We start from the raw sequence: 13,123 nt of genomic DNA, 5'->3' as shown, positions 1-13,123 counted from the left end.
CTCATAGTTAAAATCTTGATTTTCATCAATACTATCAGTACGATGTTTTCCTTAAAGAACAATTGAACATTTAATGCTAGTAGGATCAGTGACAAAAAATTGTTTTGTTGGATTTTCATGATGAATGGTTTCTTCCTATAAGTTGCCTTTCGAATATCAACTCTTGTGAATCCTAATTTCATCAGTTTCTACACCAGTGTTACTGTCAATCCACTTGCACTTAAATAAAGACACTTTAAAAGCAACATAGTAAATCTCCAAAATCTCCTCAATGACCCTAAAGTATGCTCTAGATGCTAGTACATGATTGTTATATTTGAAACTAGAAAAGTACATGGATTCAGCCTCAACCATAACCCCACTATTTTGCATGGTGCTACGATCATCCTTTGATTTTGTACATAATGATTATTTAGTAATGTCGTATGCACTCCAAGTAATTACATTAAACTTAGGCTTACGTGTCAACCATTTAATTATATCTGATGGGCTACTCTCTTTAGAAACACTTTCATTAAACCAATTTATGAAAGTTTTGTTATGCTCTATCAACAACCATCTTTCATTCATCCGGGGGAATTTTTCCTCTATAAGACTTTTGTGAGCGGTCAAGTAAGGTTGAACTTCATTAAGGTTATTCAATATATACAAATATGCTTGAAAAAATACTTCTCGGTCAAATGTATTATCATTTAAACCTTGAATACATATACTATCATAGCATCCATCATGACGAGACTCAAGAATTCCTATAGAGTTCACTTATGAAAAATACTTTGTACAAAACTCAATAGTTTTTTCTATGACGTACCTTTCTACGATTGAAGCTTTCGAACGATGATGATTCTTTGTATATCCTTTAAAAATGTTCATGTAACACTCTACCAGATACATCCACCATAAATAAACTAGATCACAAATTCTAATCTCTCTTACTAGATGAACAACTAAGTGAACCATAATGTCAAAGAATGATGGAGAGAAAAACATCTTCAATTGGCACAAGATAATTGCAACTTCATGTTCCAAGTCGTCTAAATTTCTAGGATCAATAACTTTACTACATATAACATTGAAGAATAAGCATAATCTGGTTATAGTTACCCTTACATTTCTTGGTATAAAGTCATGAATAGCCACTGGTAGAAGTTGTTGCATCAAGACATGACAATGACAATCATGAGATTTTTAGCCAATTAACTTGAGATCATTCGCTGACACAAGTTTCTTCACTTTTGATGATTACCATTGGGGAACTTTGATACCCTACAAACATTCGCAAAAACATTTTTTTAGACAGAGTGTAACATGTTGGGGTAAATAGGTTCTATTTCCTATTTATTTTGGGGCTAACTCTTGTCGTATACCCATCACAACCATATCTTTACGGGATTTATTAGTATTTGTTATATCACCTTTAATTTTGATAAGTGTTCCAATCAAACTATCACATACATTTTTCTCCACAAGCATCATATCAAGACAATGTCTTACATCAGGATTATAACAATATGGAAGATCAAAGAACACTGACCTCTTTTTCCAAATATTTTTATCAATGGACTTTTTTTGTTTCTTTCCGAAGACAACATTAATGTGTTGTTGTCTTTTATAAACTCTCCTCTTGGTTAAGGGCTTTGGAGTGATATCAAACTCCTGCTCTCCACTAAAAGCCTTTCGTAATCTATGATATGGGTGATTAAGTCTTCGAAATTTTCAATGCTCAAGATAAACTGTCTTTTTTCCTTTTTGCAATTGGTGGCGACATGTATCAACTTCACATATATGACACACTTTATGTCCTTTGACGTTGTACCCAAACAAATTATCATATGCAAGAAAGTCATTGATTGTGTAAAACAACATGACACACAACTTAAATTAATCACCCGTATACAAATCATCAACATCAATACATTTCCTCCCAAAAAAGTCTTAAATCTTCAATCAATGGTGTTAAATAAACATCTATGTCGTTCCTTGGTTATTTTGGACCCAAAGTCATCATTGATAACATCAAATATTTGTGCTTCATGCACAACCATGGAGATAAATTGTAAATTATGAGAAGAATAAACCATGTTGTATGGTTATTACTCAAATTACCAAACGAGTTTATTCCGTCAATAGCAAGTCCAAGCCTAAGGTTCCTCGGTTTAAGGGCAAAATCTGAAAACAAGGAATCAATTTTCTTCCATTGCAATGAATCAGCTACATGACAAATTTTTCCATCACACACTCTTTCATTTGCATACCATCTAGTATTCTTTGTGTCATTAACATTAGCAAACAATCTCTTGAACCTTGGGATTATCGCTAGGTACCCATCACCTTGGAAGGAACACCCGTAATAGTTACACTATCATCATCATCATCAACAACACCATTGTCCTTCTGCTTGGGGCCTGACTCCTCGCACCTTGGGCACTCCTTCAAGTTTTCAAACTTTTTCCTATATAAGATGTAATCATTAGGACATGCATGTATTTTGACATAGTTCAAACCCATTGGACACAATATCTTCTTGACCTTATAATTATGGCTCAACAACGTGTTACCTTCGGGAAGCATTTCTTTTGACAATTCAAGCAATTCAGTGAAACTTTTATCCATCCACCCACCTCTTACCTTAAGATTAAATAGTCTTAACACAACTTATATTCTTGTAAAAAATTTACATCCCGGATACAACGAATCTTCCATGTCTCTTTGCAATGTATCTACCACATTAGTTTTCTTAAAATCATCTCCTCCAATATCACGAATCATGTCTTCTAGAGTGTTATTCACAAATTCATCATCTTCAATTGTATGTGACAGATGTCTCTTTTTTGTCACTTCACCATGCCATACTCATTTCGTATAATTTTGAATAATTCCACCACAACCACAATGATTGAATATAACATCCCTTAAATATTTTTTTCGTATTAAAGCACTTTTTACAAGGACACCAAAAAATCTCATTATTTTTAGGAAGTTTTTTCCAGCGAAATCAAGAAATTGTATCAATCAAATCTCATACTCTTTACTTAATCTATTGACTTTCATCCAACTATGATTCATAATCACATAAAGCTTCTGAAAATAAAATAAAAATAATACACAATCAACAAAACACTAAACAACAAGAGAGACTCAAAAACAACGACGAAGAAACATAAGAGTTGAAGGGTGTCGTTTTAGTATATTATTAACATTGATTTAGGTTATTTTTATTTTAAAGGTCTAATAATAAATTCATTAGATAATAATAAATTCATTTAAAATGTTTTTCTAATTATATTAAATTATTTTTTTATAAAATTAATTCATAAAATATTTCTTTTTTTTTTCAATAATAAATTACTTTTTCTTACTTAAATAAGTTTGAGTAAGAAAATCCTATATCAACTATATTTAAATCAAGAAAGGGTTATATTGCAAATGATTATTTATCTCATTTTTTTATCAATTGATATTTTTATGTTTTTATTTTAAATTGGTTATGAAAATTACAAATTAGGCAGGTTCTAATATTTTTTAAATTTTTTATAATTTTGTTGTTGTTGGTATTAAACTAAGATGGTAAATTTGATTTTTAGAGTTTTGATGTTAGCCATGATTTTAGATAGTTATTTGTATTGGTGTTAGATTAATTTGATTTTGTGTTTTGATTATTTAATAATAATTTTTCTACAAAGTTGTATCTATTTTAAAATAGAAAAGATAATAATTAATTTGAGTATATATCATCAATGTTATATAAAATTTAATTTTTAGTTTACGTCGTAAAATATGTGTTATATTTAATATTTTATATAAATTGAAAAAATATGATAAATAAAGGAGAGAAAGTAACACTTTTACGAGATTATTTTTAGTGTAAAAAGTATGAAATTATGAGTATTAATTAGAGGATATAATTGAAAGATAAAAATTTATTTTGGGATAATTAATTTTTAGAAATGTAATATTTATTTTATGACGGAAGGAGTAACATCTATTTAGGAGTTATTGATTTGTGTATTATTTTAGAAGTGATACAATAATTGAACACAAAAAATTAATCTTTCTTTTAAATAAAATCCAAAAATAATTCAATTGTTATGAGTTTTAAAAAATATTTGTCATACCATTTAATATTTTGGCCAAGATCCGCCACTGCTCAAAAAAGTATGGAGAACAACAACACGACCAATAAACAACAAGAACAAGAACAACAACAAACAACAACAACACAGTAAACAACAAGAACAAGAACTACAACAAACAACAACAACAACACCAGTAATGAAGAACTTGTACATATCAGATATGTGATGAAAAACTTGTAAAAAAAATGATGGTTCGAGTTTCCTTCCTACTTGGAGAAAAATGACATTCTTTCCTTCGTTAGGGCTCAAAAAGTGAATGAGTTAGACTTAACATTAACTCTAAAGGAATAAAAAAATTAGAGAGTTTTTTTATCTCGGTTTATTTAAAACCCGATGTATAATATCTGACGCAAAATCTATAAAAAAATAGAGGCACATTTTTTGGTTCCAAAAGGAATAAAAAAATTAGAGAGTTTTTATCTCGGTTTATTTAAAAATCGAGGTATAACATCCGACGTAAAATCTATAAAAAAATTAAGCCGCCTTTTTGGTTCTAAATAAAACATAAAATTGCAAGAGCTGAGAATCGAATCTCAAACCCTGAGTAACTATTTATGTTGGTTTTTGTAAAATTTGAGGGAAAAGATTGACTATTTTTAAAAAATAAAACATGACACTCCCAAGATTTATATCCTCGATTGTTTATTATTCGAGGTGTAAGCTTCGTCATAAAAAACGTTACTTGTGGTAGTGGGGGCGACGATGCAAGGTCGCCCGAAGGGAGATACTGACTCGTGTGATAAGACATATCTTGGATAACAGGAAAGACAAGATAGTTACTGACCCCATGTATCCCTTGGAAATAGAAATTCAAAAATCCACCTTTTGACTGGGTAGGTGACGATCTTTTCCAAGAAATCCTTGAGAATCAGGAATTCCTATAAATACTTCATCCCTCAAAGGGACGGGGATCAAGTCATTTCACTCAATACCATCCAATACTACTCAGAGAGCACTTCCCTCTAAGCAATCATACAACCGATAATTTAATCACCTGCCTGCAATCTAAGAGCGTCGATCGCCAGCATGACCTCTCACATAACGTGAGATGGTCCCTTAAACAACACAAAACACCACCGTACATGGCTACTCGCCACTGTGAGATAACCCTCACCCCATTCGTGTAGTATACCTACTAGGACCTCTAAGTTTTCTTGCCCCTGCAGAGGAAACATGCCCACACCCTGTACTTTTTTGGACAGTACGAGGCTACTTGACAAAAAAAGAAGAGATAAGTCATTATTAATGTTTCAATTAGTTATTCTTAGAAGATTGTAGAGAGATATTTGTAAAAGACATATTAAGGCCGGGAGAATTATCAACTGCCCTTAAGGGGTGACTCACATCTACTGCCTACCATTAAGAACTTCCTCTCTCTGAGTGCTCCATACTCGCCCAACGGTGGAAAAAGTGGGAATAGACGTTCCTCAGTCAGATAGAAGTCAATGTTAATAGTCTAACCCATATCTCCCTAAAAAATATGGATTCAACTATCCACCACTGATTAAGTGGGTGATTATCACTCCCATGGGAACCCTAGCTTAGGAGCCTCTATAAATATTGCTTCCCTAACGGGAGAGAAGACAAATCGCAATACATACGATACACTCTTAATAGCTACAAAACTTTTCACCTCACTTGAGTTTGCTCCTCATCACTGTAAACACCACCAAACAGGGTCTCTCGCCGCGACATGCAAACTCTAAACCACTAGAAAAATACTAAGGTCTCTGGTCACGCTTACTAGCTTAGGGATACCTTGAATTATGTACTTTTTGACAAGTACAAGTATCAGTTAAGTTATTCTAAGATATTAAATAAGTTGTTATTGAATTTTTAGACATGTCATCATCAGAATGGTGTGAGAGTAAAGTTTAAGGTTTCTAATAGGAAACCATTTAGAAACTAGTTCTCCTTCGACATTCATTATTTTGATTCAGGAACATAAATTAAGGATCGACAAGATGAAGGAGCAGAAGAATCAAAGATAAAAAATTATAACATTTATATTAATTTTTAATTACTAGGCTCCCTCGTATTTACATGAGTTAGATTCTCAAATTATTCTTATGTTTGAAGATCTAAACATATATATTCGAGATCAAAATAAACTTCACTTAGTTTTCTTAATAGATCAAATAATATATATTCGAGATCAAAATAAATTTCACTTAGTTTTCTTAATAGATCAGATAATATTCTTAATATCTCAATTAGTTATTCTTAGAGTATCAAGTAAATTATTCATCTCAATTAGTTATTCTTAAAAGATCAAAAGTAAATTATTCATAAGATCTTAGATAAGTTGTTATTGGACAGATACACGCATTGATCAAGACATAAGAACGGTGTGAATAGAATTAGAGGTCTTTAGTAAAAAACTCAATTAGAAAATTTATATTAAGTTTTAATTATTAGACTCCCTCATATGTTACATGAGTTAGATTCTCAGATTATTCACGTAAATTATTTGTAAGATACACACACAATGATCAAGGCTTTAATAAGAATGGTGTGAATAAGATATGAGGTCTCTAGTAGGAAATCCAATTAGAAATTAGTTCTCAACCTACATTATTCATTATTTTTAGTCAGTAAGAAATCCAATTATAAATTAGTTCTCAACCTATATTATTCATTATTTTTATTCCGGAACTTGAATTTAAGATTGACAAGACAAAATAACGAAAAAATCAAAGATTGACAAGACAAAATAACGGAAGAATTGAAGATCACTCATATATTATTTCATTTATTTTTTTCCCTATTGAGGCGATTAAATCAAGAGGACTACCTCTCTAAATACTTTTTTGTGTTTAACATTGTATAATGATTTTTTAGATACTTATTCTATGATGTTACATTATCTTCTCTAATTTAGACATAAATAAAATTTAGAATTCATCAAAAAAAAATTATTAACTTGCATTCAAAAAGAGACTCATATTATTTCATTTATTTTTTTTCCCTATTATTGATGTTGAGGCGATTGACCACCTCTCTGAATACTTTTTTGTATTTAACATTTTATAATAGTTTTTAGATACTTATTTTACAATGTTACATTGTCTTCACTCTAGTTTAGAGACATAAATAAAATTTAGAATTCACCAAAGAAAAAAATATATTATTAACTTGCATACAAAAAGAGACACATAAAATGATTTGTTAGAAGATATCAATACAGTTCCATCAGAAAAAATAGAACAAATGAAACTCCTAAAACTAATGATGGATTTCCCAGAGAAGAGTCTTTTCCACCTTGATTGATAAACTCCAAGGATGTCTAAGCAGTAGCACTTGGAGAATTGTATAACTTGACCACCATCTTGCGGTAATCTGCATAATACATCCCAAAAAATCATTATAGTTATTTCAGATTCACAAGACTCATAATGATTGTAAGACTATCAAATATGTTTATTACCTTCTTGATTGCTCCAAAGCTGTGCAGCTTGTGGATTTAGAGGTGAACTAATGTTTGGCTCTACATTATTATAAATTAAGAAAGGATTAAAAACAGTACAAAGAAAACAATAACTAAATTTATCTATGCATCTAATAAGATCAAACTATTTACCTCCAAGAAGACTTTGAATGGATAGTAGAATTGTTCTGACATCATAGGCAGAGGACCATTTGTCCTAAAAACACATGACAAAACAATAAGAACAGTATGCAATGCCAATAGAATAATGACAACAACCGTTGCTCATGAAAATTTTCATGACCATGAGATCTTTTCACATTACCTGAAGAATGTCCAAACATATATTGCCACTAAGATCAACATTGGGATGGAAACAGGTTGTTTCAAACTTAACTTTAGGAGGCTTAAAAGGATAATCAGTTGGAAAAGAAAGTGATAGCTTGTAATCTGTGTTTTCAAACACTGTGTCATTGCTTCCTTTTATTGTTCCTTTCCACAAGAATATGTTGTCCTCCTCAGGAAAAGCAGATATACCCGATTCACCACTCATCTGACAATCAAAACACAAAAACAAGTAAAGAATTAATATACTTTCAACTGATCCGTACCATGCTTCTGCAATTGCAATTGCAATATTGCTTATACCAACCGCAATTGCAGTGTGATTTGAAATTACTCATCCTTCAATATTATGAGCCACGGACAACTATGAGTGTTATGAGCGGCATTGTCAAAACTCAAAATTTAGAACCCAAAAGTCAATTTACTTATGCAAAATCTTAATATTAAGTGTTTTTTAAGTGAGTATTTCAAACTCTTCTCAATCAAAATTCACCCACAAGAGCCCGCAGTGTGCATCACAGCAACCGCAATAAACTCGATCGCATGCCTGCAACCGCATCACTGGCCGCAATTTAAAACCATGATCCATACTATTAATTAAGTACTAATGAAGATGCCTCAAAGCAGCACTAATAAAGATGCCTAAAAATAATTCACTGGATTGCCGCCAAATATTATTATTTTTGTAAGAGACAATAATGATAGTAGATTTAAGGTTCTTACCATCAAAGACATCAATTCAGATTGCAACCTGTTCAAAACATAGATCGAATTGCCCCAACACAAAACAAAGAAAATGTTAGAAACAAATTCGCATAACAAAGGACAATAGCAACAATAAGGGTCTGTCTGCAAACAAGTGTTTAGGGTTCTGATTAGGATTAAAAACCATGATAGATAACAAATCGACTTCAAATCCACATAACACAATTCATCTACAAATCCACAAACAGTACCAAACAAGTTTTAATTTTTTTCTTGATTATAGTATTTGATAACATTTAGCTAGTAAAGTTATATCACATGATTGTAAGAACTCAGTGACAGGAAATGGGAAAACAAGAAAAAGAAAGAAATAAGAGTGAATGTGAAACCTTTTGAGAACGGATTTAGAATCAACGGTCTTAGGAGGAGGAAGAGGGTGTTTTGTAGGAGCAACAATGAGTTGAGCAGCATCGGTGTTCCCGTTAATGGTAGCCATAGTAATCAATATATCGATGAATTGATTCGAATCGGTTACAGAGAGAAAGAGGAGAGAGGTTAATGGTTACAAATAAAACGTTGATAGTAGCCGTTGCGGGATTCAGCTACTTATAACATATTAACCTAATTGAATTTACCTTGAATTTAATGGAATGGAACGTTAGAATAGGGAGACACAAAAGGAAAAGGCAACGGCTAGTTGTCTTTTTGTATCAATATTTTTTTAAAGTTTAGTTTTAAGATTTACTTTAATGTCTTATTTAATAAATATTATTTTTAAGTCCTTCAAAAATTATTTTGTTAATTAAATTATTCATGTTTTTTTTTTGGAATGAGGAGGCCGAAAAAGAAAACTAAATGGCTACGGTAAGACTCCAATTTTGATCCTAAGATCCCTTATGTTATCTCATCGTATACATTGGTTTAGGGACCACACCTTGACATCCTCCTTACCCCTCATTCATTGGGTTTGTATTGGGAGAGGTTACCAAACACATTTGATTGTATCATACTTTGTTTTTCATTATTTACTAACCAAAATACCAAAAATATGTCAATGTATAGTTTGTTGCTTTTGTAGGTAGTGTGTGTTCACCCATGCTCCATCAAGCTCATATCTAGGGTTTGAGACCCTAAATGCAAGGAAATTAATCAAGAGATGATTCACATTGACTATAAACATCATATATGGGTCCCCGTGGTCTTCACATATCATTTTGATCAAGAATTCATCAAGAGTTTGAAGCTTGTTTGCCTTGGAAACCCTAATTCATCTGGGTATCTTGTGTGACTTCCTCAATAAGTTTCTTCAATATTTGATCAAACATTTCAGGGGATACTTCATATTACACCATCTTACACATATATAATCCTCCATGTGTCCCAAATATCAAAAGAATGTCATGTTTGCAAGTTGATTTATGGTGGTTGGCCAGAGAAAGTCAACTAGTTAAAACTGGGGTTCCCTAGACCCTATCTCCTACAATTTTTGTGATATGAAAATGATGACAAGAGAAAAGTTACTCCTTATGACATTCTAAACAACTTTCATGTTGAAGTCAAGAGCTAGTTTCACTTGGAAAGTCATTTTTTATGGTGAAAGATTATAGGTCATTTTGTCTGAACCCTAGTTAAGAGGTCAACTTCCAAGGACCATAACTTGCTCAATTTTTATGATATAAAATCCATTCAAGTTCCATGATCAAATTAAAGATGTCCTTTTCAACTTTTATGTTTGCAAGAAGTTCAAATTCAACTTGAAAATGCATGTGCCAAGAGGAGACATTATAGGTCATTTTGGGCCATTACCATTGAACAAGTGATTTTCCTCAACTTCTAAAATGCATAACTCCTTCATGCTAAATCCAAATGAGTTCAAATTTGTAACCAAATTGAATAGGTTTGAAAGAGCTACAACTTTTATGAAGAAATTTCTTCCATTTGAAGCCCATAACAAAAGTTATTCAAGGTGGAAGAAGTGAACATTTGACTTGGTACTTAGAAAATTTTCAAATATGTTTGTTTTTCCAAGCTTCCACCTCAAAATTCATCATTATCCAAGTTTCAAATGGAAAAGTGTTCAACATGAAAGTTGTTCCCATTGATCCCACCTTTGCAAAAAGTCCATGGTCACCTCATTTGGACCAAAATTGAGGGACTTGCACATGGCTCCTTAGTGGGATTTGTTTTGGCAAGTTTTGGATTCAAATGATCATTCCTCTTTGCATGTTTCCATGTGATGACCTCAGTATTATTTAGGCATAAATTGAAGTTGTATTGCATCATTCTTTAGGCCCAAATCATTGCCCATGCATCAATGCACTATGGTTTCCAATTTTAGCAAATTTTCAAGTGGTGCAAAAATGAATTCCCTTGCCTATTTAAACAAGCTCATGGCCTCAGAAATAACAGACACACCTTACCTAAGCTTTGCCAAGAGAACTCATAACCTCACACCATAGAATTCCTTGAAGATTTCTTTGAAATCGAGTTTGAATTTCACCTTCTGTTTGAAGTTCAAACTCCAAGGATTCATTGCCTTTTTCATCTCAATTGATTACTACAAGCAAGAGGAGGAAGAATCAAGCAAATCCAGATCAAGATCAAGTTGAATTAAAGTTACTCGAAGGTGAAATTTCAGAAACTTCTTTTCTTCGATTCTCCATCATTTCTCAATTATTTTGATTGATTTTTGGTTGGCTGAAGTCCTACCAATATAGGCAACAAGATTGAGTTGCTTTGAGGTCTAATCGAAGCAACTCAGTTCATGATCCTCAAAATTCAAATCCATGTATCTCTTGATATACTTGGAATTGGAGAAAATTGAGACCAAATTCGAGCTTCTGAGCATTTTTTCTTTAAATCCATGTCCTTGTTTTTCATTTCCATGGTGGTTGGTGGTGGACCAATCCGGTGAGGTCCACTAGAGAAGAAGACTGGAGCCCTAGCTCCGATGATGTGTTGGCGTGTCCAAAATCATTGGATCATGATCTCACATTTTAATCTTAGCCATCTGTTGTGATTACCACTTTTGCCATGCAGTTGACTTGAGCGCATCATACATCTTAGCGCGTGGCCAGATCTGCCACCTCAATTAATGAGGGAGATCTGATGACCCATGTTTTTTTGATTTTCTTTTTATTTTCTGAATTTCTATTTAATCCTTTTATTTAATTTAATTCATATTAATTTTATTTTAATCCAAAAAATATGGGACTTTCACCAAAAATCTTTAAATATTCTTCTCTTTCATTTTCCGAGTTAAAATTATTTTTTGGATTAATTTTGATATTTTTCATGAATTAAATGTTTTTGTGCATATTTTTAATTATTTAAAAATACTTCTGACTTTTCAAAAATCATGAAATTTTTTGCCTAAGGTCCTTTGACCTTGTTTGACCTAGGATAAATCTCTTGGCCATTTATTTGGTGTTTTGAAGAGATTTTAGGTTTTGACCAAATTAAACTGTATTTTAATGCATTTTTAAATTGATTTTTAATTGATTAAATGTGTAAATATTATGTTGATCCATTTTTATGGTATTGCGATGTTTGACTATTTGTTTGGGCATTGGTCAAGTTTGATTTGACTTTTGTTGGATTAAAATCATTGGATTTAGGGTATTGATAAAATGTACATTTCATCTCCCAAAATGAATGAATGATTTAAATTTGATAAAATTCCTCCCATGACCAATTTGTGTTTCTCTCATCCCCCCCTTCATCTTCATCCCTATTCTTTCACATTCCTTTCATTGACCAATAAAATCTCAAATATCCTAAGGCTAGTTGGTTCATCAATGACCTTGTGTCAGATGAACCAATACAAGTATGGATGAGATATGTTTATCCTTCTTGATCTTTTCTTTTAGTGTGTGGTATGTTTTAGGAGTTTGATTCATTATACAAAATCTCTAACATGCATTAACAGCTAAATTTTTATTGCCCGACCTCAGATAGTTGTGACTTCTACATAAGTCCAATTACGATTGCTTAACATAGAGCTAAATTTGACCCTAAAGGCATATCATTATAGTATGTGAGATTGTAAGTCTCCCATTCTTCATGGTATTATGTAGAAACTTGACCTTTTTTCCTTCTTATGGAAGATGTCTTGGTTTAAGGATCCATGCTTGTGAATGGATGGTTGAGTGTTCTCCAAAGAATGACTTAATCAATTAAAAAGCAAAACACCACTAACATTTAACTAACATTTGACTAACTCTTATTAATATTGTTTTACTTTCAAGTCATTTATTTTATGAAATTTAATTTTCAATCATTTATCATTCATTTCCATTTCCATTTCATTTAACTTGTTTATGTTTATGTCATTTTTACTTTGCTCATTTGAGCCATATCTTGTGATTGTATATATTTGTGTGTGCATTTTGATTTTGTTTGTGGTCTTAGGACCTTAAAACACTTAATAAACAACAAAAACCCTAAAAAAAATATTTGGTGGACTGTTGATCTTGATCTGAACTTTCGGACTTAGGATTATGCAACATTC

At 31.9% G+C, this 13,123-nt stretch overlaps 1 protein-coding gene across 1 annotated transcript; it reads right to left on the bottom strand.

The window, feature by feature from the left end:
• Positions 1–7,242: 7,242 nt before the first annotated feature.
• Positions 7,243–9,283, bottom strand: LOC127106350 (ubiquitin-conjugating enzyme E2 20). The gene is made up of 6 exons (XM_051043654.1): positions 9,003–9,283; positions 8,632–8,659; positions 7,889–8,116; positions 7,717–7,780; positions 7,564–7,623; positions 7,243–7,475 (listed from the first exon to the last, which is right to left on the bottom strand). Exons 1-6 carry the CDS (start codon positions 9,107–9,109, stop codon positions 7,423–7,425), a joined length of 540 nt encoding a protein of 179 aa, XP_050899611.1. The 5' UTR covers positions 9,110–9,283; the 3' UTR covers positions 7,243–7,422.
• Between the last annotated feature and the right edge of the window lie 3,840 nt (positions 9,284–13,123).

Source organism: Lathyrus oleraceus, chromosome 7 (assembly GCF_024323335.1).
Source record: "Lathyrus oleraceus cultivar Zhongwan6 chromosome 7, CAAS_Psat_ZW6_1.0, whole genome shotgun sequence".
Classification (NCBI taxonomy): domain Eukaryota; kingdom Viridiplantae; phylum Streptophyta; class Magnoliopsida; order Fabales; family Fabaceae; genus Lathyrus; species Lathyrus oleraceus.
Note: the sequence above shows the minus strand (reverse complement) of the source record. Positions and strands in the feature narration are given on the sequence as shown.

Excerpts from the sequence above, each read along its gene's own strand:
- LOC127106350 (XM_051043654.1), bottom strand. The coding sequence starts at position 9,109 with ATGGCTACCATTAACGGGAACACCGATGCTGCTCAACTCATTGTTGCT. Across the intron at positions 7,781-7,888 it reads TATGTTTGGACATTCTTCAG|GACAAATGGTCCTCTGCCTA; the intron begins GTAATGTGAAAA and ends ATGTGTTTTTAG. Across the intron at positions 7,624-7,716 it reads CATTCAAAGTCTTCTTGGAG|AGCCAAACATTAGTTCACCT; the intron begins GTAAATAGTTTG and ends ATAATAATGTAG.